The sequence below is a fragment of the Atheta coriaria genome, unplaced genomic scaffold, assembly GCF_025399875.1.
Source record: "Atheta coriaria isolate IRGN ID8LTWV9N9 unplaced genomic scaffold, Caltech_Dcor_3.1 hic_scaffold_3_pilon, whole genome shotgun sequence".
In the NCBI taxonomy this organism is placed as follows: domain Eukaryota; kingdom Metazoa; phylum Arthropoda; class Insecta; order Coleoptera; family Staphylinidae; genus Dalotia; species Dalotia coriaria.
In genome coordinates this window covers 2,512,039-2,539,506 of record NW_027045445.1, presented here as the reverse complement: position 1 = coordinate 2,539,506, position 27,468 = coordinate 2,512,039, and the positions used below count along the sequence as shown (strand labels likewise).

The window sequence follows — 27,468 nt, the reverse complement described above, 5'->3', positions numbered from 1 at the left end:
TAACATTCAACTGAATATTAACATACAAACTGTTTCAGCAAACGTAATTTTTACTTACAAACATTTTTTATCAGAAACGAATCAATATACATTTTGAATTACAGAGAAGACTTGGTCTTGATTAAATTTGGAGCTATGAACTGACTTGACCAGTTAAAGCGCAGGCGTGTGCTAAGCTGGCTTATGTTAAGCGTCCTAACCTAACTGGAAAACGTTTGTGGCGCGCGATTGCTGACGTATATGTGCGACTATCAGCGACTTCCCTCTGCCCCGGCATCTGTACGAATTCAGACGAGCACATTCAATTCAAAATCATGGTGAGTGGATTGCACAATTGCGTAATTAGAGGGATTGGCATGCAATCTCCGTTTCAAGTTGTGAACACGCGCGTGGCTCGACTTTAAGAAAAAAAAAAAAAGACACAAGAACGCGTTTGAGTGTCGACGACAATTTTTTAAGTCCAGTCAGCATTTAAAAAAAAATGTTCGTATTTGTATTGCCCCATCATAGAATTTGTACTTGTTTATGGCTTAATTAATGTAAATTAAATTGAATATTTTACGACAATTACCAATCTCACTGATGGAAAATGTTGTAACAATATCTAAACTGGTTAAAATGCGCGCTAAAAATTGAATTTTTAACTCGCGTTCATTGGAAGATGATAATTTATTGCTTATGGTATGTCGACATGAAATGAGTTGCAAAGGAATTTAATTAATTAGTTACAACTTTTGTTTTTGTTTGAACTTAAGACTAACCATAACTTACAAAATTTTAACTTGGTAATTTATTTATATCTTATTCGGTATCGGATGTTCGAGCTTACGAAAAAGTACGTTGACCTATTGAAGAACTTACTGTAAATTAATCATAGTAAACATGAATGTTGTGTATTATAATTAGTTTTTAATGATAGTGCAAAATATCGATCGATTTGTCGCCAGATAAATCATGTTATTACAACATACACACTGAATTAACGATCTAACGGAAATTCTGTAATACAATGTTTAGTCCATGAACAAGTTTAAAGTTTAGAATTTAAATTTGTGGTGTCAACCTAGGCAACCAATGATACACAACTTAGAATTGTTTAATTAGCAAAATTGCGCGTTTTCTGATGAATTATTAGTCAATATCTCAATTAGACAATGAAATTAATACATTTCTATAACATTAATGCTTATATTACAAGATTGACTTCGAATCTATGTAATTTATGGTCCACAATACTCAACAACTCAATTATCTTTCGTAAACTCATCAAGATTTATTGCAAAACTAACAAAAACCTTGAAGGACTCGAGGAAGCATTAAAATAGGAAGCATGTTAAGGACACTGTTAGTAAAACTCCGACTTACTTCAAATTGTACCACAAAATTATCAATTCACGTGCGTTGAACAAAACGCAATGCGATATCACAACGAAATTGTTAACTAATAGCCGCGGTAATTATTACATCATTGTAATTATAGATACATAATAATCTTATTGCAAAAAATATATAAGAAGTTAGAATAGTGCTTTGAAGATTACCTACTCCACTTACGAAAAACATAAGAGAGCAATGTTGAAATTTATTAAGTTTAATTTAAGAATAAAAAAAAACTATGAGTGTTTTATGGTAAATTAAATATTCAAATAATAAATGTTGCAATGTTGCAAATAAATAGAAGGCGCACGAGAGCACCGAGAGCAGTCGCCTTGGTAATTGACATTAATTATAATTGAGGAGAATTGATTAATTGGCTCAGCGAGTTTTGCAAGCGCACAAAGCAACAGAGGCGAATCATAATGTGTCGAACAGCAAAAAAATTACGGCACACCAGTGTTCGCAGGTATCTGAATTAGTCATCCATCAAATTGAACGTTTAAATTGGTATCATATTTCATATTACTTTGCTTTATATCAATTTGTATGTGTTGTTAATAATTATAAGACCGACAGAACGCAAGAAATACTGGTATTTATAAGTTGTCAATGATGATTTTGTGATTCCAATTGTTTCGCGAGTCTAAAAATTAAAATAAATATATTTTATGGAGTAATACCTAAATTTTTTATTGAGATTTATTAAAAAATAGCCCGTGCAGTTAATTATACCGACGCACAGTGATCACGAACGTGTAAATCTCGAACGTAACATTTGGCAATAGGACCTTCGACTCGTAAATCGCAGTTAACGCATAATTAATACCCAATGCCCAATTGTGAGCTGGAGCAGACGTCCACGGGCGCTCCGAAATGAAACACACCTCGAGCCTCGTCGGCCGGGGTCGTTGCGCTATGTAACGGATCACTTTTACTCTCGTAGGTTGATGTTCGGACCGAATGTTGTGTTTGTCCGGTACGCCGCTCGCCGAGAGACACCCGGAGCGGAGCACGCGGCCCCGGAGAGTCCGTGTGCTCGCTAGCGGAAGCCGCGCGCCACAGCGTCGCGGCATCATCGACAAGCCGGACGGACTAGACATGCCGGTCACTGGGACTGGGTCTTTCTTCTTCAGCTTGTGCGCTCTGCTTCGCGTTACCAGCCAGCCTGTTGGCAACAGACGAGATATACGTTTGTGCTCTTTATGTCGTCGCATCAAGAATACAGATGATGATGATGGAGGTAAATTTATTATAATTCATCCTCAGACTGGAAAGATACAGTATTTTGTTCTCAAATGTTTCTAGCTTTACCTGCGTGCACGCAGATTTCGTTTTGTGTCGAAATTGAATTTTGTAACAATTTTTTCTCTTTACATTTAAAACGCATGTTACAAATTGGTAGAATAATGTAATACATGATTATATTCAAAGTGCGCATAAAACTATTAATATTTTCGGCAATTTATGAGAAAAACAGCAACAAATGTGCGGATTTGACAATAAATTAAATTTTGGCAATCTATGGCAATGATGGCAATGTACCAATCAGAATTTTATTGCATGCAATAAACTAGCCATTGAAATTTGAAATTTTTTTTCTTTAAATGTCCCGGAGACATGATGAAATTATTAGCGAGAATTTTATGTGAATTTCGTAGAAACGCATTGGATATATTTATAAACTTATTATTTATGCATTCGGCGACTTGGAGTTTGAGCAATACTTGTTAAATAAGAGTTAATGACCAAATGTCATTAGATGTCAATGACAAATGTGGCAATTCAAATAAAAAGACACAACGATAAAATCTTGAAAAAATGAATAATATGCAAAAAGAAGAAAATATGTCATCAGATAAATTGTCTCGTCTTGTTTCCGTTGATGTGCTGTTCTAGTTATTACTACCATTTCCTTTTTCTTTTTGCGTTCTCATGCGTTTCTCACGAAAATCAACACGCATCTTACATTTATTTGATACACGGATGCTGCTGCGGAGCTCAAACAAAGCCTGTAATTTTGCAAGTTTGTTGTAATTCGACTACTGCTGCCCTACAGCTTTCTTCAGTTTACAGAATTACGCGATGAAATTGTACTCATCAATTTGGGATGTAATTTCAGACCGCACAACGCCGCAGTTTTCGATCAACTTAATGACACACGAAAAGTCCGATGCGTTATTTATTCGGCGAAGCACGTACGTGCTAAATTTATGTTCACGTGAAATTAAATTTTCGTAAAATGTGGTAAATAATAAAGTGTAAAACAATGAACCGGGGAGATTGCCGGCGAGCTCTCGCCACAGATTTCTTTTCGTTTCGGCGTATGCAGATAGAAGATAAAGAGCTGAAGAAAGGAGCTTCCGAAGAGTGTACTCATCCCTTTGGTTGCTTCCACGCGCCAGCAGGACGAACGAAGACGGAAGATGGTCCACTGACCTACTGACTATCCGTAACGCTCTGCGGCATCGCCAGCAAGCGGCTTCGTCGCGGCAGCGCACGCCGAAGCATTGACTCATACCCGAATTGTTTTTTGTTCTTCTTTATCATCATCATCATCGCCGTGCGGCCGACGCGGACGATGTCGTCGTCGAGATCGTCATCTCGTCCGAATTTACGGCTCGTGCGAGCGCGAGCGCGTTTTTTCGATGTCTTCGAAAGCCTTACAACTCCCACTTTTAATTTTGGACAGGCCTGCCAGGGTTCGTTCACCTCGCGTCGCAGTAGCCTTTCTTTGAGATGTCGAGGACCTCTAGAAGGCACATAAACCCGGAGAAATTCTTTGTGTACATGCGTAACACACATCGGCCGGGCGCTCGCCGCGACTCCAAAGCGACAAAAGGTGCGAGCACTGTGTCAGTGAAACGACGCGCCGAAAAAGCACAAAATTATTAATTTTTTTCATTATACAAACGTACTGTAGCATCATTGAATGTTTTTCAATTGACACATTCGAATTCCGACGCATATTAGACCAGTGTGCCAATCTGTTATATCGTAATCATTTCAATCGCATCATCACACACATTGTGCGCGCCTAGTTAATATGCCGGCTTGCGGTCGTTAAGAACATCAATGAAGGTGTGCGCTGAATACACAAGACGCTAATGTTTACGCTCGCGGCGTACGGGAATTCGCAGTAGGCTAGTGTGGATACATTTGTCGTGCAGCGTGCGTTTTGTGGAGTCGATGGCAAAAGCGCTGCTGTTATGCAAGCGAACAACGGAGGCACGACGAATGCAATCGTAAATGTAAATAAACACATTAACGACTGCCATATTTGTCGGCGAAAGACGTTTGCACACATTCTTCTATTCTTTATGTAATGTCCATTTAAGTGTTTTACTAAGATTAGAGTCATTTCATTCTTTTTGCTATTTTTAGTTGGTACCTTGTTTTGAATCTTTGTTATTGATAATATCTTTTTCACAATTGAAGTATTCATGAACAAACCACTTTAAAATTAAAATTCAGTTGTTTTATAAACAAATTTTGAAGTTTAGGACTAAAATTTTAATATAGGCTACCAGTTATAGGTACACGTTCTCATCATAGGTTTTGTTTTGACCCAACCAAACTTGAAAAATTGATTATTTGTGATCTCAACACACAATTATTTAGTTTAATTTGACGTCTGCATACGTTGATAAAATGATGATACATCTCAAAATTCATAAATAAACTGTTTGTTACATTATTCTAAGGATGTTTACAGTTTGAATTTTGAAATTAAATGTTATCTGAATAAATTTTACTTTATAGTAAGTTCCATGAAATAAAATAAATTACAGTGCAGCGTAATACTGTCGAGCGTACTGGTTCGGTTTCGATCCTGCGACTCCACATGTCCACTCGACTCACCTACAAAGCAGTCACCGCTGGCAGGTGCGAGCGCGCGCGCGCGCGCGAAATAGATATAAACAAATAAAAAAAGAAAGGTATTTGAACGGAAATCTATTACGCATAGAACACCTTATGGAGAACTGCATCTGAATAATAAAATAGCGATTATATTGCAGGTTCGATGAACTGCAAGGTCGCCGCCGCATTTCGAAGCCGCGCGCGCGCGCGCCATGTTTGAACACACGCGCAACACCGCAGGCTGCGGCTGCGGACTCTTTGATTTGCTTTGCACGTATGCAAATGCGAGGAGTAAAGCACCCGTGGAATTACTGCTGGTGCGCTTTTTGCGTTTCGTCGCTTATTGCGCATTGAAGTCGCTGGCGATTTGCTTGTTTACAATTCGATCACACGCTTCGCACGATTCGAATGCGAACGCACGCGCTCGAAACAATACGCTGGGCTGGGAATGAAGACGATGAACCGAATTGTGCACGCGTTGATTTCGTTTCGAACGAAACGAAAACGAGACGTTTGCATCGTGCAATTATCACCATGCTGCGGGAGCGTTACCCTTTAAGTGGTGCAAAGCGTCTAAACGTCAACAGTCTCTACACTAACTGAATAATTTAATTTTATTTTCTCTCCGGAGAGATTTGTCGAAAATTTTACTTTTTAATTGTTTTTGTTTGTGATTTTAACTTGGGATCTATGTCAAACGTTTGTTTTCGTCTAAAATTATAATAAATTTATGAAAAGCTAGGTTAGGGATAAAATTTATCTTGGAATTGTGATTCATAGATGGCGTTTGTGCAATGTCATTATTTTGCTTATCGTGGGAATCTGCTGCAGATTTTCAATAAGTGCACGACAAGATTTCGTGTTATTGAATCACGCAGAATCATAACATCGCCATAAATTGAACGCCTATAACACGTCATGCTTGAGAGGCAGATTACGAAGAATGTAAATGAATATGCAAACGTGCACAAACATAATCTAGCGTAAAGTGTCTCGTGTCATAAACACGCGCGATTTTTCTCGGCAGTCGGATACTTCGGATTGCTGGAACGTCGTAAACAACGCGCCGCCGCCCATGCGCAGTGCACGCCGGGAAAGGTAAGTCACCTTTGCGAATTCGGTTCATAATTCTGCGTAGTTGCATTTCGCACTTCAACATTCCTTCCCCGTTCCTGAACATGCGATAATTGTGATTGAATTACCACTTACAACGCAGTGGACAATGGCGATGAAGTTTGGTTATGTTTTGGACTTTCAAAACGTATAATGGCGTGGTATAATGAAAATTTTGGAAGTCCTTGCGCACATGGACGACCGGCGAGCGCTGCGCGCGCGCTCTGCTCGTAGATGGCAGCCGTCGGGTTGGACCTACGTTCAAATCACATGAATGAGAAAGTCAGAGCCAAGGCTGCAGGAGTTCGGTCGCTGACCTGCTGCAACAGTACTAGGTGTAAGCAGCTGTACTAGTAGTAACGCACACACGAAGCCAGCGCCGAACGTACGCGCGACGAGCGCGAACGCGCGTTCGAGCGAGCGCACACACAAACGTCGCACGCATTTTAATCAAATGTCTCTTCGTGAATTTTTTTATGTGATTTGCATTCTTATTTTTTTTACGATGTGCGCTTTATTTTGAAACCCCTGCATTTGCATTCACTGCACAGATGATGTTGTTGTCTCTGCGTGCGTTTGTGTTTGCGTTTGTGCAACCATATCGCTAAATTTGACTGCGTTGCCTCGGCATCTGGCCACCTTGTTCGAAATCGCGTTAACATTGATTATAGCCTCGACTCTTCGTATCGACGTGTTCTTGCAGTGATTATATAAAAGTTCTTTGACTTCGCATTAAACTTCTTAGCCAACCTGCTCTTCTTGACTCCTTGAATATCTGAGTCGGAGCAATATGTTCAAGTTTCTCGTGATTACCCAACGCAACCGAAAACCAGCGCTCTTTTTACTTGTTGCCTGGCACACAATGCATAATGAAACGTACCAAAATGGTCAGTTTGTTAACAGCACAGTTGCGGACAATATCCGGCTGTCATTTTTGGGCGCATCTCGCTCAAAAGTAACGAATTATTAAAAGCAGTTGCTCGAATTTGTGCTGAAGGAGAGAACACCGGGGAACGCGACGGACGCGTTGCTGGTCGTCGGCTCTTACTGTTGTACTTATTTAAGAAAGTCGACGACTCTCGACTCGTAATATTATAAATAAAGGTTATTGACTTTTTGACCAAATTCTACGCCGAGCATACATCCACATGCAGACTACCACACCAATACCAAGAGAGCTGGTCTCTTAAGCCATCGGTAATTGCAATGCGTCTGCTCCACTCGGAGATGGCCAAATTTTACTTCATTTGGGTATATTTCAACATTGTTTTTGATTAAATCGAATAATTTCGGTCTGGATCAAAGATATTTGGGCTATTTTTTTAAGTTATCATCCAATTTAAGAATAACAATGGTTAAAACTGATTTTTTGATGTTGCTTTAACATTAATTATTTTACAATCTTGGTCCTTCATCATTATAGTGTACGAATATGTCTGAATATGAACAAGTCTTTCTGAAATTATGACTTCATTATAAATGACGTCAAATGTCACAAAACTTAAGATATTTAGCCTTCTGCAAAGGAAAATCCAAAGATTTTTTTGATACGTTTTAAAATCCACTCGTGCAATTGCTTGAAAATCCCAGTAAATTGTCGATTTGGAAAATACGCCTCGCAATTACCATGTAATTAGGTACAGTAAAATTGAAAAACATAAAATCTTACTAAATTTTCCGCATTTGCTTCAAAATACAATGAAAAACTTTGCGAATATTACTATACTCGTAATCATCACTATATATTACCGAAAAAACAGAAATATGTAAAGAATTGCAAGAACTATCTGACACACGATCATAATTTGAAGATACATGAAAAAGTAGCAGTCTTCACATACATAAAAGTGTTCCAAAGTATATTCGGGTTAATTTCACTTAAGAACCGCCACAGGGCGATTATTAAATGAAGAAGAAACAGAAGAAAGAAGAAATTATGCAAAAAGCGCTTCACATACGAACACGCACACATTTACCACACATGTAACACATACCGAGTATGTGTAACACGAATTACATGAAAGTGCTTCGGTGAAATATCATAATTAGCACTTTTTTCTCTTACTTGCCACTTGCCATAGCAATTCGGTGCTATTAATTTCTTTTCCATTTTGTTTTATAGCCGCCGACTGCTTTTGGGAGCGTTACCCTCATGTCTAATTGCTTCAATGTTTCTATTTCACTAATCCAAAAACCCAAATTCACACCAATCAAGAACGAGCGCAAGAAAAAGCTGATTGTGATTAGGCTTCACTTAAATCTTAAATTATCGGTTGGGTTCTTCACAAATTGTGCCAGCAAATAATGCTGTGTAATGGTTTTTAATTTTCATCATTGATTAAATCAGAAAATGTTGAAAATGTAGGAAAGATTCAAATTGGAGGTCAAAGACACATCGCAGTCAGTGAAAATGTACATTTCACCACGTTGGATAACGTCGGAGGGAAGTCGCACACATGTGGCCGTGTATCTTGTATGATTTACAATAAGAAAGCTAAAAAATTCATTTTGGCATCAATAGCCGTATCCTCAATCTCTCGGCGCGGTGCTAAATCGACGTATCGTATCGTATCGGATTTTTTGAAAGTTCATTTGAGTCCGGTGTGTTTCGGTACACATATATCTCGTATTTATGCGTGCGTACACAATTTTTATTTCTGTCCACACCGGCGAAGGAGCGCGCGCGCTGGCGGTACGCACGCACACACATGTTACACATAATATGCGAGAACGCTGCTCGCGTGCCGCTATAGCCGCCGCGAGTGCCTTCCATACGCACACTGGTGTAGTGGGTCACTAAGAAACTTTCAGTAGGTGAACAACCCGAACCCGCCTGTTAAATGCCAACGAACTCCAGCGACGATCTACACTAATATTTCTCAATGCGCGACCGCCGCCGGTTCAGTTCCCGGCTTCGGAGACATCAGTCAAACATCGGTGTCATCGCCCGATGGAAACAATCAAATACAAATATTTCAATAAGATATTGATTGAAATGTAGTACCATCTGGTAATCCAGACATAAGGGGTTTGCGATTCGGATAGGATGTCGACCAGAAGGACCACTTTCGATTTCGTTTCGGCGCGTATGTCGGCTTGTTGGCGACTCCACTCGCTCCGGCCTGACGTTTGAGCGGTTTGAGCGATGCGAGGTGTTCGCGGCCAGCCGTGCGCATTCCGTACCGATGGTTGTTGTGTCGTGTTGTGTGTGGCTTTGTCGGAGGACGGGTTTATTCGGATTTGTTTCTTGCAACCAGCGCAGGCATTGCGATATTTATGCGCCGGAGCCGTCCAATGACTCCCCGACGGATGGCGTCGCACACTTGCACGCGGTGGCGGCGCGCCGGCCGTCCGAAGACATTGCTTGCTGACCGGCGCATTCTAATGCAAATGAGCAAACGCGCCCGACTCGGGTGCAGGCCAACGCACCCGATATATCTAGCGAGATGCAGCGTGCCGCGCGCTGGTTGAGGCGAACTATAAAAATGAAAACGAAATAAAAACAAAAGTGCGGCCGAGACAAAAATGCCAACAATCTCCGCGGCTACTTCTAGGTGGCTTTGAAATTCAATGCGCGACCAAGACGCTAAAAATAGATCAATAATGGCGATGTCGTGCTATAGACATAGAGGAAAAGCATCGAATTACAAACGGCATCCTTTAGCGTTTAACACTTTGATGCGTTTTCTAGCGATTTATTTATCTATTTACGGCGCGCATCGAATTTCTCATGTTATCATTATCGATAAAAGTGGATCAATTTTGAGATCGCCGGCAACTTTCTTCCAATTCGCACATAATGAAGGAAGGAAATAATGTAAGAAAAATAAACGCGCATTTCCAATTTCGAATCGGCTTGAGGCAGATGCGCGTGCGTACATCAAGCGATAACTTTTTCCGATTTTTCGCCGCGCTGACAGAGAGAGTGCTCTAGTTTCCATCATATAACAGCCAAGAAAGCATAATTTCGTCGCGCGAATGGAAAAGTAATAGTTTGGCCTATATTTCCGGATGTTGTTTATGGCCGTCATTCATTGCACTTTCGCGCACATCGTCATCGAATGCAAAATGCTAACTAAACTGCTATATCTACAAAACCGCTTAGGACTAGGCCAACAAGAAGCGTCGTACAAGAAATCGCATCGCATACTACCAGCGCAAATAAATATCATCACACTTTACGCAATGTAAATATCCTGATTCAAGAAACTTCGAAAAACAATCGGTATACAGGTACAAACCAAATGAAACCAAAATAATAACACTAACGTGCCGGAAAACATCTGCGGCAATGAAATATACGTACGTTAAAGTGACAACATACTCACACATCGAATGGAAACTAGACTAGCATGTTGTGTTGCAAAGGGAAAAAATTCGGAGATAACGTCGTTAACCACAATGATGGCGGAGGTGTAAGTAGTTCACCTAATTTTCACCAATCGCGTGCGGTCCGAATCTCTTCATTCATTCACATAATATTGATCAAACACTTTAATCGTAAATAATCGCGACACAACAATATGTGCGTAACATGCGGGTCGCCATACACAAATTAATCTCGGTGTTATTATTATTTATGGATGCGGCCGGTTGCGCGTGGCTGTCAATTGCACATTCACATTTGAAGCACTTAAAATGGACATTGAAACCAGTTATTTTATACCAGTTGATTTACACAATGTTTAAACCATTATAAATTCATAGAATTTATTTTATTTTCACAATTTTATAATTATTGTAATAAAAGCAAACAACTTTTTCACTGTTTCTTGAGTTGTATGCTTTGAAATACTGAAATTCATGCATTTCTTGTCTGTGGACAAATGGTGAGTGACAAACTGTATGATAAACTCCATGGCTAAATTTGTTGTGTTTGTTCGATAAGATGTATCTTCGCGCATTGGCCTTATTTCGCTCGTTATCAAAAGCGACGACCCTGACACACTGACACTGGACTAGTGGCTGTGTTTGAATAATCTAAATAAATTGAAACGTTTACACTCGCATTTGTGTCGTATTCTTTTTTCTTTTCATTGATTATAACACCCGAACTGTGCGTACATTGAGTAAGTTATAATTTATAAGTATATATAAACTCCTACGATGCGTTCTAAAAATAGTTGTACGAGAAGAAAAAAATATGGAGCATGATTGGCACTAACGAAATAGGCCGACGATAAGACAATAATAGATATTTCATATTTTATATTTCATAATGTGTTGATGATTGCAATAATATTAAATAAATTGTTTTTAATGTAATATTTATGAAATGAAAGCATTTAATCTAGTTGTGTGTAAAATGTAGTTTTTCGAGCGCATATTTAATTTCTCTCTGTTTTTGTTTTGCCGCCCGAAGCATCTTTTGACATCCTTGTGGCATCCATCTCGTCGATTTCGAATTTCGAAACACGAGCAAAAATTCAGCCTCTTCTCGGCCGCGCATCGAAAGGATGATAGGTTATTGTACCAAAGCGGAGAAAGGTCGAGGCAGTGAAATCATCGACACTGACATCGTCATAGTCGCAGGTTTACTTCTTGCAGAGAGAACCACCTTGATGGTGTTGGTATGTGTGTGATGATTGTATGCTAGGTTCACTGCCCCCATGAGACGGGGCAGTTGATCATCGTTCGTCGCGTGTCGGCGACTCTCATACGAAAGTAGACAATCACTTTTCTGAAATTCCAAATCTAGCACATGCCTACTTACCGGACGGCGCGAAATTGGGTTAGAGATTTTTTCCCCAACTTAGTTTCATTCCGCGATTATCATCGTTTCGCGTTTCTACACTGCCGGTGCATCCATCATTTACGTCTTCTTCTCAAAGCGGGAAAACACGATTCGATTTCTTGATTTCTATATTCGAAATTGGAAATTGCACGCTATGACAATTGATACGAGTATTTATTTATTGCTCACTTGCGACGCGTGCATTATTATCGCTATTTATAGCCGCATATTAGTCACACCATAATTAATACGCGTAGATATCTTCGGTCGCGTGCGTTTTATGGCTGTCAGAGTGCATTCTGGCCGATTGATGATAGGCGCATAACTAGGAACAACACATAATTCAAGGTCACATATTGTGTATCGCGTTGACCCAGTTCTGATGACCACACGCACTCAGAAAAGCCAATAAAATTTGATGGACTTGATACGGGCATATGTAGATCATATTTGATTCATCATCATCATCATCATTTAGTTAATCTTCTCTAATAGGCATTCATTTCTAAAATTGGATTTTTTACACACCTGAGTGTTCGATTAAGTTTATTGCTCTACTTTTAGGGAAAAAGTAATTGGGCAGAAGGGATGTAATCCTGCATTGCAAAAATAAATTCCATCGAAGAATAAAATTTAATGCGTGTATAGAAAACAAGTACCTATGGGAGGCGAAGAGGGTCGGGTGTTTGGTACTAGAAGTACTCGACGGTATTTATAATAGCGTGCAAGTAGCAAAAGAAGTCAACGAACAGAAATGCCAACGCAATGCCAACGTCCTCTGGAACAAGTGAAGCACACACGTAGTCGGGCTGAAATAATCTCATTTAATTTCATTTTACCACTATAGCTCCCCGGTGCGGAGTACGTACACAGTCGTAGAGCAACTAACCTTTAGGCCGGCGGCCGGGCGCCGAGAAAAAATCCACCAGCGCGTTTTTCCATCCACCGGATAAGTGGATTGCAAGAATCGAGTGCGTGTGCTTGCACCGTGCCGCGAGCGATGCACCACTCAGAAATTTATACAAAAATAAAGGATAATCCAGCGTCCAGACAAGTTTATTGACCACACACACCCAAGAATAACTTAGCGAGGATGCGTCCGCGGCACACCAGCAGCGAATAAAGAAGGCAATGATCCTGCGGCTTGCTCGCGCTGCGGCGAGGGAGAAAAAATGTCAATTTAAGCGCCATTTTTATCGGATTTACCCGCCGCGCGATGCGAATTACTCAATGGTCTCATATTCTCGCCGCTGCGGCAGGTACGGGCGAGGACAAAAGAAACAAGAGAGACCGACACATACTCACGCATCGCGGCCCAAGAATACGAAACGGGTACGTGCGCACCGGTTCGAAAAAATCCGCGTCCATTTTTTTCCTCATTCCGTCTGGTGGATTCATTGAACCTGCGCCTGGTTCTTTGGAGTGGTCGTCCTTAGATTTTCATAAAAAATGGATGCATTGCCCCCACGGTTGCTGACCCCCATCGGCCGATCGGGGACCCACCACGTGTTGTGTGCGCCGTACGTGCGCAGGTTGTTTTCGCTCCTCGGTCGGAATATGTATCCATCCGATCCGTTTTGTTGGGTTGCAGCGATGTCGCACGTTATAGATGGTAGAAATGGTCGTCGTCGGGTGTCGGCGTTGAACTCTCCACCATGCGCGCCGACGATGACACGCACGTAAGCGTGTTCTGGATGCATTCGACGTCTAGACGTTTGAATTCTTCGAAATTCAAACGGCCAACGACTCGTCAAGCGCGCGCTGGCTTTGACGTCAAAGTTGAACAAACACGATTCGTTCGCGCGGCTCACATGCAAATTGGCGTAAAATAACGCGTCCCGTTCTCGATTAATAAAGCATTTTACGATTGAAAACAATCGATGCAGGAGTTTTGTTTTTGTTGCAGGTTGGCGCACTTCTTGCACTAGCTCTGTTGCTATTCTTCATCTGGTGGATGAGCAATATATGGAGTCGCAGGAGCTTACCGCCAGGACCATGGGGGCTACCTATTTTAGGATATCTAGCTTCCTTAGACCCAAAGAACCCGCATTTAACATTGACCAAATTATCGAAACAATACGGCGGCATTTATGGTTTGTATCTTGGCGGGATCTATACTATTGTACTGAGCGATGTAAAACTGGTCAAAAAAGTACTAGCAATGGACGCTACCACCGGCAGAGCACCACTTCATTTGACCCATGGTGTTATGCGAGGGTTCGGTAAGTGTTTCATCAATCTTAGAATATAATTGTGGGCTTATGAATTATTGCGTGCGCATTGCTCTCGCGTATGAGTTATGAAAATAAATTTAAAGAATTTCACGAAGGACACATACGATTGTAAGTACAAAGAGCACATATGACATACTGACCCACTGTACCCACGTTGCCGAGCTGAACACCGAAAACCCGTCGGGTTAACGACCGTTTCATATATTATTAGCTGGTGGTTACCATCAGAGAAGATATCTTGAATACTACACGTTGTAAGAAAAGTTTCAAATTGAAATTGTAGTAAAGCTCTGCATTTATTTGCTTCCAAAATTAAATTTATCATAAATTAGAGCGATATTTAAAAAAATTAAGATAGTTTTGTTCAAATCTCTAGCGTATTACTTGAATACTCGTACAAAGTTCTAAGCTGAAAAGCATGCAGTACCATAACGAGTGCCAGGTAGATCAGCGTGTTAGCATCTGATCTTCTACGCCAACGAAGAAAACCCATCAGCAAAGCAAAGTTGCCCCACCAACGAGCATCTTCAACGAGTGGTGCCGCAGCAGCCGGCTGCGTGAGACCTAACCTCTTCTTCGTCATACAAGTCATAAGATATGCGATGAAGAGGCGCACATGTTGACCACATGCGGATGACTCCACCCAGGTTCTAGCACGCCTTCTATTGGACTCGTCGATTGAAACTTTTATTTTTTTATTTTTTCCGTTTTAAATCCACGCACTCCCAGGCTAAAAATTTTGCTTAATTTAAAGTTGATTATGAAGAGATAATCTAATGGGCATTACCGAGGCCAATGCCAATGTGCAATTTAATACGTAATTGAAGAATTGACCTCTTGCGACGTGAAATGCGAGAATTTCATGAAACAGCGTGACACATTTTCTTCTAATTGCAAGTGCGAGATTCTTGGATTCTCGGACGAAGACGCTACCAACGAAAGTTAAGTGCGTGCGGTAACGCCGCAGGAAAAGTAGTCTCATACAATGGCGCGCGTCATTAAGGTCACTTTTAATACCGCAAACATTAAACAACCTAGTTTTCGCTGGTGAGTGCCATCCTCACTGATTTTTTCTTCATCCAACACACTTTTTTTCACATCCGAGGTGTTTGACATTGAAGTAGAAATCGACGTAAAATCATAATAATCAAAATTGCGAATTCATGAAACGAAAATTAGTTGTCGGACTAATTGGTCAGTTGGCAGTGAACCTTCGAGCTAAAAAAAAACTCGTGCCGTAAATTCCACGCGAAGCGAAAACAATTTTTTTGTCTAAATGTTTGGAATTCCGCACACGCTTTTTTTTTCTGCAATAGTTTCGGCGTAGTAGGCGAAAACATGCGGCGAAAAAAAGCGCGGGCTCTCGCTAACTTGTCTGATATCGATGAATGGCCGTAGTAATTTAATACGTGTTTGCGCGTGTGATCATTGACCGCCCTTGTGAAGTTTTGGCGCGTCTATAAATAAGTACGCTAACACAAGACAAGTTGTTATGCTCGAGAAAAATGACAGGCGAAGATCTATCAAAGACGAACATGTGAGTCTTGGCCAGTGGCCGACCATGGCCATCGACTTGTTTTCTCCGAGTTCTACGAACGACCGTCCTCGTATCATTTAATGGCTGCGTGTGCGCTCGGTGAAACACCCTATCCAAGGTCTCAAACGCGGGCGTACATTAATCTTACATAACAATGCCGAGAAATATTCGTAAACAAATTCTATCAGAGCCTCAATTCTGAGAAAAATTTTGTTTGTTGGAACGCACAGCGCTGGAATTTTCTGACGTCAAAAAGGGTTCTACTAAATTTAGGATTAACCCTAAGTTAGCCTGTGTGTGGTTTGATAACAATGTCAATGCTAAAGAGCAAAGTCAACAACTTCTATCTGTAGATTCATGGAGAAACCTTCATACCAGTCATCGAACTTCGGCATCTACAAAAACAGCGCACACGAATATTTTTTAACGTCGCCGTAAAGAAAAACAACTTTCGATAGTAGTGGCCGTAGTAATCCGTAGTAAAACGTGTAGTATTTTTGGGTTCGTGTGGAGTTAGGCTGTGGTGCCTGTGATCCGCCTAGAGAAAAAAAAATGGCGGGATTTTGACTTGTCGCTCATTGAATATCAACAAGATTGTCAACGAACCCGAAATGATATGAAAAGCATCGATGCTGAAAGACACGTGGAAATCTCGGCGAAATGTCATGGTCGAACATACACCTCATCAGAGGAGTCATATTGCTTTCTTACCACATCGCCGGATCTCCACAGGACTGTCGAATGTCAACGCCATTATCACTGCCAAGTAATAATATGAATTTCGTCCATGGTCTCAAAAAATCGATTGCCACATATCCATACATTCACATTCTGTATGAAGATTCATATTATAAGTTGAATTCTCGAAAAATTTCATGCGAATTACATCATTAATTAAATTTTCGCGTTTTTCGACGAGATGTAAATTCGCCTTATTTAGTCATCCAGAGAGTCGTCACCTTGGTACAGATCGTTGCGCTCAATTTTTATAATTTATGTTTTAATGATTGTACAAACAAAATATCAGCACGCTCAAGATTATCATTTGGCACTAATCACCACCAGCGAGTTTATTAACTTATTGGTTCATTAACACGTGTGGAACAAGTAAAAAATTGTTTTTCTAAAATATCATTCACCTTCACATTGTGCAAACATAGAAAATTGCTAAATTACTTACACGAATCGATTGTATAATCTTTATGAAAAACAATTTTCGGGATGTTGACGATATGTTGACTTTGAAACTAAATGCATGCGTATCCGGGTGCAATAACTGCATTAATGTTGTGGTAATTAATATTGGAGTTACGTGATGAGGAACGCAATAGATTTTGTCGTTGGTCGTTAGCAACATGGTTCTAAAAGTCAAGGATTTCGAAAGGAAATTGCAGCGCATGTCAATGCACCGGAGTGCATATAGGACAGCATTTAACTGGCTAAAATTTTTAAATCTCGAAAAATTTTGGTAATTACCTTAAAGAAAAAAACCTAATAGTTTTAATTACAACCTTAAAACTACCAAATAAATGGCTACATTTAGTTTCATTGTAATTACAGTAATATTTCTAGGTTATATTTCATTGTGAAATATGTAAGATAAGATCGTCCCTGTGCAGTTTATAAAATATTGCTATTGTGTGCACACAAAAAATACATCCATTCGTGTTTTTATCCTGCATAATGCGCACGAACATAATTAATGACGACTTGAATGCCATTTTTCGTTCGTCAATCTGTGCATTTTTTGCTCGTTGCACACGGTACAACATGGCAGTAGTTAAATTGTCAAGGACGTGCACAAAAACACCAAATGTTATAATTGGATGACCTTTCGGTGCAAGCGCAACTGCATAACCAAAAATTAATGACTGTTTTTTTTTATCAAATGATATTTTAATATTAATATTGCAGGTTTAATATGCGCACAAGGCAATTTATGGAAAGATCAACGCAAGTTTGTTTCCACTTGTCTGAGGCAATTCGGGGCCTCGAAATTTGGCGTTCGAAGAGAAGAACTCGGCGCTAAAATTATGCTCCAAGTAACAAATTCGATAACATATCTTAAAGAACATGGTGCGAAGGGTGTAGATCCAACAGATGCTTTTTACCACACTGTTGGTACATTTATGAACGAATTAGTTTTCGGTTTAAAATATGATCGTGATGATGATACTTGGCAATACATTAAGTTTTTACAAGAAGAAGGAATCAAAAATTTTGGTGTTGCGGGACCTGTTAATTTTCTGTCATTTTTGAGGTGATTTTTCTACATTAAACTTTATTTCTCTAGAGATATAATATAATTTTATATCCAGGTATGTTCCAAAATATAAAAAAGTATTTGATTTCATCATTGATGGCATGCGTCGTACACATAAAATATACCACGATATAATCAACGATCGCGTATTAAATGGTGCACCGAAGAACATTCTAGAAGCATTCTTGGCTGAAAGACAACGTCTAGGTGATGCTCCAGAGTCTACTCAATTCTACAATGATCAACAGTTTGCTCATTTACTTGGAGACGTTTTCGGAGCTGGTCTTCATACGACATTGACTACAATTTGGTATTTATTATTTTTATTTGGATATCCTTGGAGATAATTTCCGAATTGCATGCACTGTTACATGAATCGCGCCTATCAACAATTGTACATAATAAATGCACAAAACATTTCCTCATTGCAATCGGTTTTGCCTTGACTTGTCTCGCAACAGTTTTTTTTTATAAAGTGCATTCTAATTCGCTGACCTTTGATGTATAACTGCACGTTTTCAGCTGGTATTGCTTGCATATGGCTGCCAACCCGGAAGTGCAGGACAAAGTCCACGCGGAATTAGATGCGGCGTTGCAAGGACGCGAGGTGACGCTTGATGATCAGGACCTGCTTCCGTGTACAATGGCGTCCATTGCTGAAGTTCAACGGTTTAACACTGTGGTACCCATTGGGATACCACATGGTACCCTGGAGGAATTAACTGTAGAAGGGTACCGTATTCCGAAGGGGACTATGATTATGCCATTGCAGTGGGCAATTCATACTGATCCCAAATATTGGGATGAACCAGAGAAGTTTAAATTGGAGCATTTTATCAACGAGGAAGGAAAGTTTTATAGACCAGAAGCATTCATTCCTTATCAAACAGGTAAGCGACAATTCCTCATAATTTTACTCTAGGTTAATTTAATTTTTATTGATTTTAACAGGGAAGCGAATGTGTGTAGGTGATGAACTCGCCAAAATGCTGCTGTTTCTCTTTATTGCCAATATTATGAAAGAATTCCGCATTTCTGCCGATGGAGACGTAAATTTCCAAGGTCTAAACAGTGTGACATATTGTCCCTTACCTCAAGAATTAATTTTTACGCCTCGCAATCAAAAATAATTATACGCAATATACTTAAAACTGAAATAAACAAGTAAATATTTTGTCTTGGTTTTCTGCTTATCTTCTTGAGGTTATATTTATGTTTTGGCTAATATTTAGTTACGTCTTTGCGTAATAAGTGAATTGTTGATTCTGTCGCGTCCGAAATGAATTTTAATATTTACATTGCAATATACTGAATGGCAGACAATTTAACGAGGAATTAAAATTAAAGGGATTGTGGAAATTTTACAGGCTGAAATAAAATAAATAGGAGAATATTACGAAAAAAAACTTTGATAACATTGACATGGTTTATGTATTTAAAAATAGTATAACAAATTTACAAATAATATTAATCGATAATAGTAATTATAATAATCGTGTACACATGTCATGTGAAAAACATGAGAATACTAATGTATAATTATGATAGCATAATTGTAATAGCAAAAAAAGCGCAAAATACATTTCTGCAAATGAATTATAAAAATAAAGGAATGTACAAAGAAACCCCATGGGGGTTATTCATTCGCCGGTGATCCAATAATATTTCAATATGCATAATATATGAATATGTCGGTATTGCTCGCACTTATGATAAGCAAATTGATGCCGACAGCGTTTAATAAACTGTTACCGAAATAAAACACATAGATGATCAAATAAGTAATATACTGCGATTTGTTGCAAATCTAATTACGACACCGACAATCATTTACTTTTTGTATTACAAATTACACACGATCTACGTGAATGCATAATACCAGATACTTTGAATTTCATTGCTCGACGCGCCACAACGCCAAGCATGCAATATGAATGGCTGAATACCGAAAGAGTTAAGCCAACAAGAAATAAAACGCTTGATAATGACATTTATATACACTTACACTTAACACTTAGAAGAGAAATAATAAAATATATAAAGTTTACGAGTTTACAAGTTAAAAGTTTAAAAAGTTTCGGGTTTCGAGTTCAATTTTAAAAAATTTCTTTTATTTCTCAGTTGGTCTTTTTTCGTTTATTTAATTTCATACGTAATACTTACTAAAAAAAGAACTATAAATTACTTATTAGATTGGCAAAGTTTTCCTAGTTGAATCATGACTAGTTATACTTTTTATATATTGTTTTACTAACATTAGAACGATTTACATCGAACGTTCTGAAATGGGTTTTCGAGTAATGCTTAATTAAAACAAACAAAATCAATTAAAATTAGTAAAATACTAAACGAGTATGTATGAACACGTTTGCACAGCCGAATATACTCGGAAAGAGATCGAACACGCTACGCAGCGCCCAAAATATTCACTTCTTTTTTTTTTTCTGTTTTTTTTTTCAATCTTTTGCGTGAAATGTAAAGTGTGGAATGGAACGATAAATATATGGTACACTTACATAATGTGAAAATGTACAAAATGGATTGATTCCTTGTGCCACAGCCAATTTGTTCTTCGCCTTCGATTGAGGAATCTTTTCAGTCACCGTGCATTAGATTTGTAAATGGTTGCATACTTCTTGCTGTCCTATGACTGAAGTCAAGAAGAAGAACATTTACCGAATTGTTCAATAGCTGCCCGCCGGCCTGAACACGGTGTCCCATACCATCGGGCGAGGTTTGAAGCAAACTTTGAACGGATTAGGATTGATGGTGACTCCCGCGTTGCCCTGTAGACTCGGGAGTGTTTCACCCTCAGGTACGGACAAGTCGAATGAATGCACCAGGGAGCTGAAGAAGAGGAAGATCTCCATGCGTGCTAGTACTTCACCCAGGCACATTCGGCGGCCTACACCGAATGGTAAGAAGTACTCTGGTCGGATGATTTTACCCTCGTTGTTGATGAAACGAGAAGGGTCGAACTTTTCCGGCTCATCCCAAAGGTCTGGATTCATATGAACAGCGTGAAGCAATGGGACGACCTGAACGCTCTGTGGCAACTTGTAGCCGTTGACGAGGACATCTCTGTAACAAAACAAAAAAACACGCACTTTTAGCTACGGTAATTTACGTGTGTTGTAACGCGTCGCTATTTTTTTTTTGTGAACTCGGCGGGCATTGTGTTTTACTTAATTTAATTGAGAAACCGTCTGGTTCTTGAACGGGTTCGTTGAACTCAGCGTCGGCTGTGTGTGTGGCGCTCGCGTTCTCCATTTCGACTTTCACTTTTTTCGCAGGTGCCGCGCAAATTTGACAAAAATAGTGTGTCTGCCCAATTACGGTATGAGATAATGCTTACTTTGTTGGTGCGTGCGTGGTTCCCATCGGTACAATACTGGAACGGCGAAGAACTTCCATCATAGTTGATTCGGTTATCGGAAGATACGACATATCTTCCAGTTTTGGTAGTCTTTGTCTGCCAACAACGGAATCGAGTTCCTCTTGGACAGCTTTCAATACATCAGGATGGTGCAGCATGAAGAGCACAGCCCATTGAAGAGAAGACTTGATCGTTTCCATACCAGCAGAGAACAAATCACCCATAATTTGTTGCATTTGACGATCTGAATAAGAAAATAATACAATCGTTAATAATTTTGAAATTGTGACAATTTTTTGATGACTTACCGTGATCACGACCTTCGAATAATTTGTCGTTTATGCCTTCCTCAGTGGCTTGGTGAATTTCCATCAAGTAGGTATCGAGAAGATCGCGCAAGTTACTGGGGTCAAAGTTTTTCCTGTGCTCGTCGATGGTTTCTTGCAAAAATGTGGCCATTTCTTCACGGTTCTGTAACAAAATTCAGAGTGTTAGAAATCAGAATAATTGTTTTAAGTTGAATAAATTCGACTTACTTGTTCAATTTTCAGTTTGGTCTTTTGGAGTCCAGGCAAATACTTGAGGATGGGAATGAAGAGTACAGGACTCATCGAGCCGAACAGCTTGAAACCTTCGTCGATGAGATCCATGTATCTGCGGAACCTCGAGTCGTTGTGCGAGAACCTAACTGACATGATAATGTCGCAAATCACGTTGGAGATTGAAACAGCCAGCACTGGGTTGACATCTGTAGGTTGCTCTTTTTGTGCTCTCAATTCGTTGAGGAACTCTTCTACTTCAGTCATAATGCGATCTTCCATTTGATTTTTACGGGAACCGATGTAAGACATACCGAAGTGACGCAGACCATCATGGATGAACCGGCGTTGGTCCTTCCATAATTTACCTTCGGTGTTGATCACACCTGAATAACCAAATTACCAGAATTTAATTTAATTTTCTTAAAAATAAAAAAAATCGAGACTTACCGTAACCGCCGAGAATATTGGTAAATTCAGTAGTTGGTCGTCCTGTGAATTCATCTTTGCGGAACGAGTCCCTGATGAGTTTATAGTCGCTGATTACAACGATCAATTGGGACCCAAGACGAGTAGACAACAGCGATCCGTACTTATGTGTTAAGTCACGGAAATACAGATGCATGTCGCTCTTGATGAACGGCAGCGAGCCGACCACCGGCAAACCCCATGGTCCAGGCGGTAGACTGTACACCTCGGTGAGGATTTGCAATAACCTCACCAGAAGCAGTACAGTGAAGAATACCACCAGCATCGATGCGGACACCTCACGCACACACACACCCCACAACCACTGCGCGCAAAACGTGAACATTTTCGTTCAAGTCAAATATCGATTGTTTATAAATTGTTTTTACTTCTTTTTATCGCCGCACAATTCTTTTCTTATCTTTTCGCGTGGCGCCGACAATTTTTCTCTCGACTTGTGTTCGGGCGCACAAAATTGTTCAGTGTTCCATTTAAAAAATTCTACTTATTTTTAAACTCTAAAAATTTTTCCCAAAAAATTTTCAGAGTTGTTGTACGTTGTGAAAATAAAACTTGCGTGTTGAGAGACGTGGTGCGTTCTCAACCAGCGTTCTTTGAATACATGAGTGTCAATGCTACATCACACTGAATCAAAACCTTATATACTTTAGTCAAGTATATGACTTAAGCCGCGCTGAGGCGGAGTCGGTATCGATAGCCCAATCGAGCGCGCAACTCCCCACTTTTACAGAAATCGACGAAACGAAAACGTTCTCGAGGTGGCTGGCGCGCAGCTCTCGCGCAGCGCTGAGTACTCTCTGGTACTCTCGTTCCGGACGGCGGGACGAGATGAGTCCGGAGATGCGAGGGTGCGTATGAACAACACACAGAAAAAAAAATAGAATCATTTATGACCAGAACAGATTTATTACCGTCTTTAACACTATAAACCTAGTTTACATTTACGTTTTCATAACTATTACGTATGTTAAATATGCGCACAATGCATTTAATCTTTATACGAGTAACATTATTACATAATTTATTATTACATATTTTAATCGCATTTAATGCGCATGTGTCGAGTGCAGATTAAGTTACACGGAAACAATCCTGTTTATGATTGTTGCATAATTAGGTGTTGAATTTTCATGATATTGTCAATTTTTAAGTGTCAAGGTAGTTCAAACGCTTAATTGTGCATTTTGCAGTTAGTGAACTTACAGGCCACATTGAAATTACACACCGTTGAAATTGAATACGGCAATAACTGAAATATAAGCCAACTATTCTAAGTTTATGAACGCAAAAGAATTTTTTATTAATGTGGCACAAATTAGCGCTCAATTAATCACAAAATTAAACTTTGAGCGTGTGCACAACAAAGGAATTAAATGCGCGGCATTTTTCGCCTATTTCTTTTTGTTGAAATCGATTAATCATTGGCCGGTGATAAGAAGTACGCGCCTGCAAATGCGTATTTCCCTAGTAAGCACGTGCGAGTGCGTATAATGCGTGAACTGATTTCATTGCGTTCGACGATTACGTCACTTACTCTATCATTCCATAGAGCAATTTGTGATGTGTTAATGTATGGCCTGCATACACGTACGCGACAATAATCCAGAGGTGAGCTAGTGAATGAATGAGACACACGCCACTTGTTATCAAACTATCAACAATTAACAATTGTCAATAAATTAACGTCAAATGTTTGCTTGCCACTCTTTCCCATCATGAAAATTAACCGAATCATCCAGCATTTAGATACCAATCATTTTGATTTGTTTTTGATAGACAACAACAACCTATTGCAGGCTTAATGAATTAATTACTGGTATATTTATTGATCCGTTTCACTAATGATGAATAATTTTTCAATTATGAGCTGACTCCGAAAACTGATTACAGTGAATAAAATTTTACGAGCGCGATTTTTAGTAGGTGATGGCGTGGAGCGTAGCGTCCATCTTGCAGTTAATCGATCATCATCAAGATGAAATTGCTCCTCACTTACGCAACGCATCCCAAGCGATGCACTACCAACTTACACGCGAAACACAAAAGTCGGAATGAATGAGTTTGGGAAAATTGGTGCCTTTATTTATAACGCCGTGTGGATCTGGATTTGTGGATGTGTGTGTGTGTGCTTGTAGAAATTAATAAACGTCTGAGCACATGCCGTGTGTTCTTATAGAAACACACATGTAACGAATCGATACATGTGTGTATGCATGCGCTCTCGGAGAGAGAAATCAGAGCATTAGGTCAGGGGTAGGATCATGGTCATGACTGACTTTGACTTGCACAATAAGAAAGCCCACGCCGTCTCACAACGTTCGTTATTAAAACATGCGCCCATAAATACACTCAGATTCTGTATGTGCATTTGTGGCAAACTTTTCCAATGTGATTAGATTCCTAGGATATCTTCTTTATTGGAAAATTTTGAAAAAAAAAATCAATCTAATTTGATTAATTTACACTGTTGCTACCATAATGAATGTTTAATTAATCTTCGCGTGCTAATAAATTATTGTCTTTAAAAAGTGCGTTTCGCGTCCATTTGAAGGTTGTCAAATCCGGTTTTTTTGGAACAGCGCAGACTTCGGACGCGTTTCGACGCAGATTTTAACAGCGGGCGAAATTGTTACGCATTTTGGTTAGGAATCTTCTTCAATTTGCTAATTTGTCCCATTAAAAACTATAAATTTTTAATTATTCTAATAAATATGACATAAAACATTATTAAGATTGTATTAGATACATTTGTTACAATGGTTTAAGAGTACTTAGTAGTTTTATTAGTAGTATTAGTACGCAACGGCTGGTAACGACTGTTTCGCATGTTCTTCGTACCTCGCTACTCTCCAGAGACAAGAGTGGCGAATGTATTAAGCCGCAAACTTAACTTAACGCGAGTTGCCCAACACAAAAGCTTAACCTACATGCGCCTGCGAATTTATTTTTAGAACTCGTGCGCGCATCTCTCATTTTCGACTGCTTTTGGTGGTACAGTGGTATGCAAAAGAACTATACACAGGTATACCTACCAATAAAACCATGGGACACCCACTACTTTCAAATATCAACTTCTTTCAGTCGTTGAGGTATAAATCAATTGTATTATGACAGGAGTTGAATAAGCTAAATCAAACATGATTTTCTGAAGTTCTTTTTTTGGAGGACAAATTGTGTTAGTTTGAAATTTTCCAAGAATTCTTCTGAATGTGAGAACCTGTGAGGTATTTTAGACATTAGATTATGTTTGGGTTGGGTTGGGAACGCCCAGCAAAACCCTTATATAATATTTACTATAGGGTCAATGACCTTCCGTTTACCAGCCAAAAGATGACTTGGAATCTAGCAAAGATATTTTTTCTCCGATGCTCATTAGGATACCCACAAAAAACAACCCTTTGGGTACAAAAAACGTGGGAATTTTTTTTGAAAACGTTGTATTTGTCCAAAATATCTGTGGGCTAATATTTCTCATAGGGTGTTTTTATAGCAGCTGAGGTAATTTACCACCAACACCCTTGGAATTGTGGTGTGGTGCAACTTAAGCCTTGAAAAAACGCATCCGGCTGATTTGAACTCGGGTCCAAAACTCAGACCATGTTGCTCGATGGATAAGAGATAGCATTTGTTGAGAGGTCGTTCACCCTCTACGATCTACGTGAACCACTTGACAAAAATGTATTCATCATTTCGGGCGCTTACTGAGCACACCGACTCGTCCCTCGGTGGGTCCCAATAGACTTGATTATGATTGTGAGTTCGACGGCCTAAGAAAGAAAACTTTCCAGAACTTTCCAAGAATTTTGTTTGCTAGGAATGTGAAAGATTATATGCTTTGCCCTTGGGCAGTAGGACAAAAGGGTTTTCCATTTGGATTCTACACAATAGAAAATTAGAATACTATTGATGTTCAAGAAAGATTTACAATATTCATAAATGTTTTTGGTCATTATCATTCACTTGGTCTGTATTCCTTTTGTAATGAAATTATTTGACCTCACAGGTATTAAATTTTCTAATTTGATCATTAGAGATGTCAAAAAAATCATGCGTACATCTGCACGCCAAAAAATGCGTGAGTAACTAAGGTAAGTGTTAGCAAATTAAGATAAATACAAAAAGGCGAGAACGATCATTCGTGGACCTAGTAACCTTAAAAACGCGTGTAAAAAAAATATTCGCAAGCGCGCAAGCCGCCGCAGAAGAACAAGAACCGGCCGCGCGCGCGGCCAACGCGACCAACGCACACGCCGACGCGATCGCCGCGCGAACCGAAAAAAAATCACCAGCAACAGCAGCCGGCCAGCAACCAAAAATAATCCCTAACCTGCCGTAACGTGCCCACCGTTACGAACCGATGACGACGTTTTATTTTAAAAATACATACAACATACAAGAGTGACCGCGCTTGACACATTCGAAATCATAAATTCAACATCAGAAGCATTAGTAATTGGTGATGAAGCAGGCGAGAAATGCGAATCAAAAATTAATAAAAAAAAATTAAATTAAAAAAACACACACATAAAAAGATATAGAGAAAGAAAAAGCAGCAACACTGCCGCACGCACAATCGACAGGTACCTACTCTGGTAGATTGTGTCAAGGCCTAAGGAAGGAACCGATTGACCCGAATTCATGCACACACCGTCGCGGCGGTGGATACACTTCTTGCACCTTTTGCACGGCGCTACAAGACGCTACCAAATCCTAGTGCATCAAAATTACATTCATCTATTTGTCCAACATCCAATATCTACCTCCGAAGACGTTATTGTAACCTGTAAAGTCCGTTAGCGACTCTCTGGGCGAGTATAGCAAGTATTCAAATCAAAACCATTAAATTATTTAAATGATATACAACACGATTGCCAGAGCTACTTATTATCTCTAAAAGCTTAATTTAATTGATATTATTATTCAATTTATTATAGCATCTATCTGTTTT

At 39.5% G+C, this 27,468-nt stretch overlaps 2 protein-coding genes across 3 annotated transcripts; one reads left to right on the top strand and one right to left on the bottom strand.

Annotated features, from left to right (window-relative positions):
- Positions 1-159: 159 nt before the first annotated feature.
- On the top strand, positions 160-19,290 carry phtm (cytochrome P450 enzyme phantom). 2 transcript variants are annotated; one of them, XM_065317559.1, is made up of 6 exons: positions 160-317; positions 13,989-14,304; positions 17,768-18,113; positions 18,172-18,426; positions 18,639-19,006; positions 19,068-19,290. In XM_065317559.1, exons 1-6 carry the CDS (start codon positions 315-317, stop codon positions 19,244-19,246), a joined length of 1,467 nt encoding a protein of 488 aa, XP_065173631.1. In that variant the 5' UTR covers positions 160-314; the 3' UTR covers positions 19,247-19,290. The 2 variants fall into 2 exon arrangements, with proteins under 2 accessions (XP_065173631.1, XP_065173633.1); XM_065317561.1 differs by lacking the exon at positions 160-317 and adding an exon at positions 11,353-11,417.
- Positions 19,291-19,523: 233 nt separating this feature from the next.
- Cyp18a1 (Cytochrome P450 18a1) lies at positions 19,524-23,144 on the bottom strand. The gene is made up of 5 exons (XM_065317558.1): positions 22,482-23,144; positions 22,029-22,417; positions 21,801-21,963; positions 21,472-21,736; positions 19,524-21,197 (listed from the first exon to the last, which is right to left on the bottom strand). The coding sequence occupies exons 1-5, from the start codon at positions 22,843-22,845 to the stop codon at positions 20,801-20,803; spliced, it is 1,578 nt and encodes a 525-aa protein (XP_065173630.1). The 5' UTR covers positions 22,846-23,144; the 3' UTR covers positions 19,524-20,800.
- Between the last annotated feature and the right edge of the window lie 4,324 nt (positions 23,145-27,468).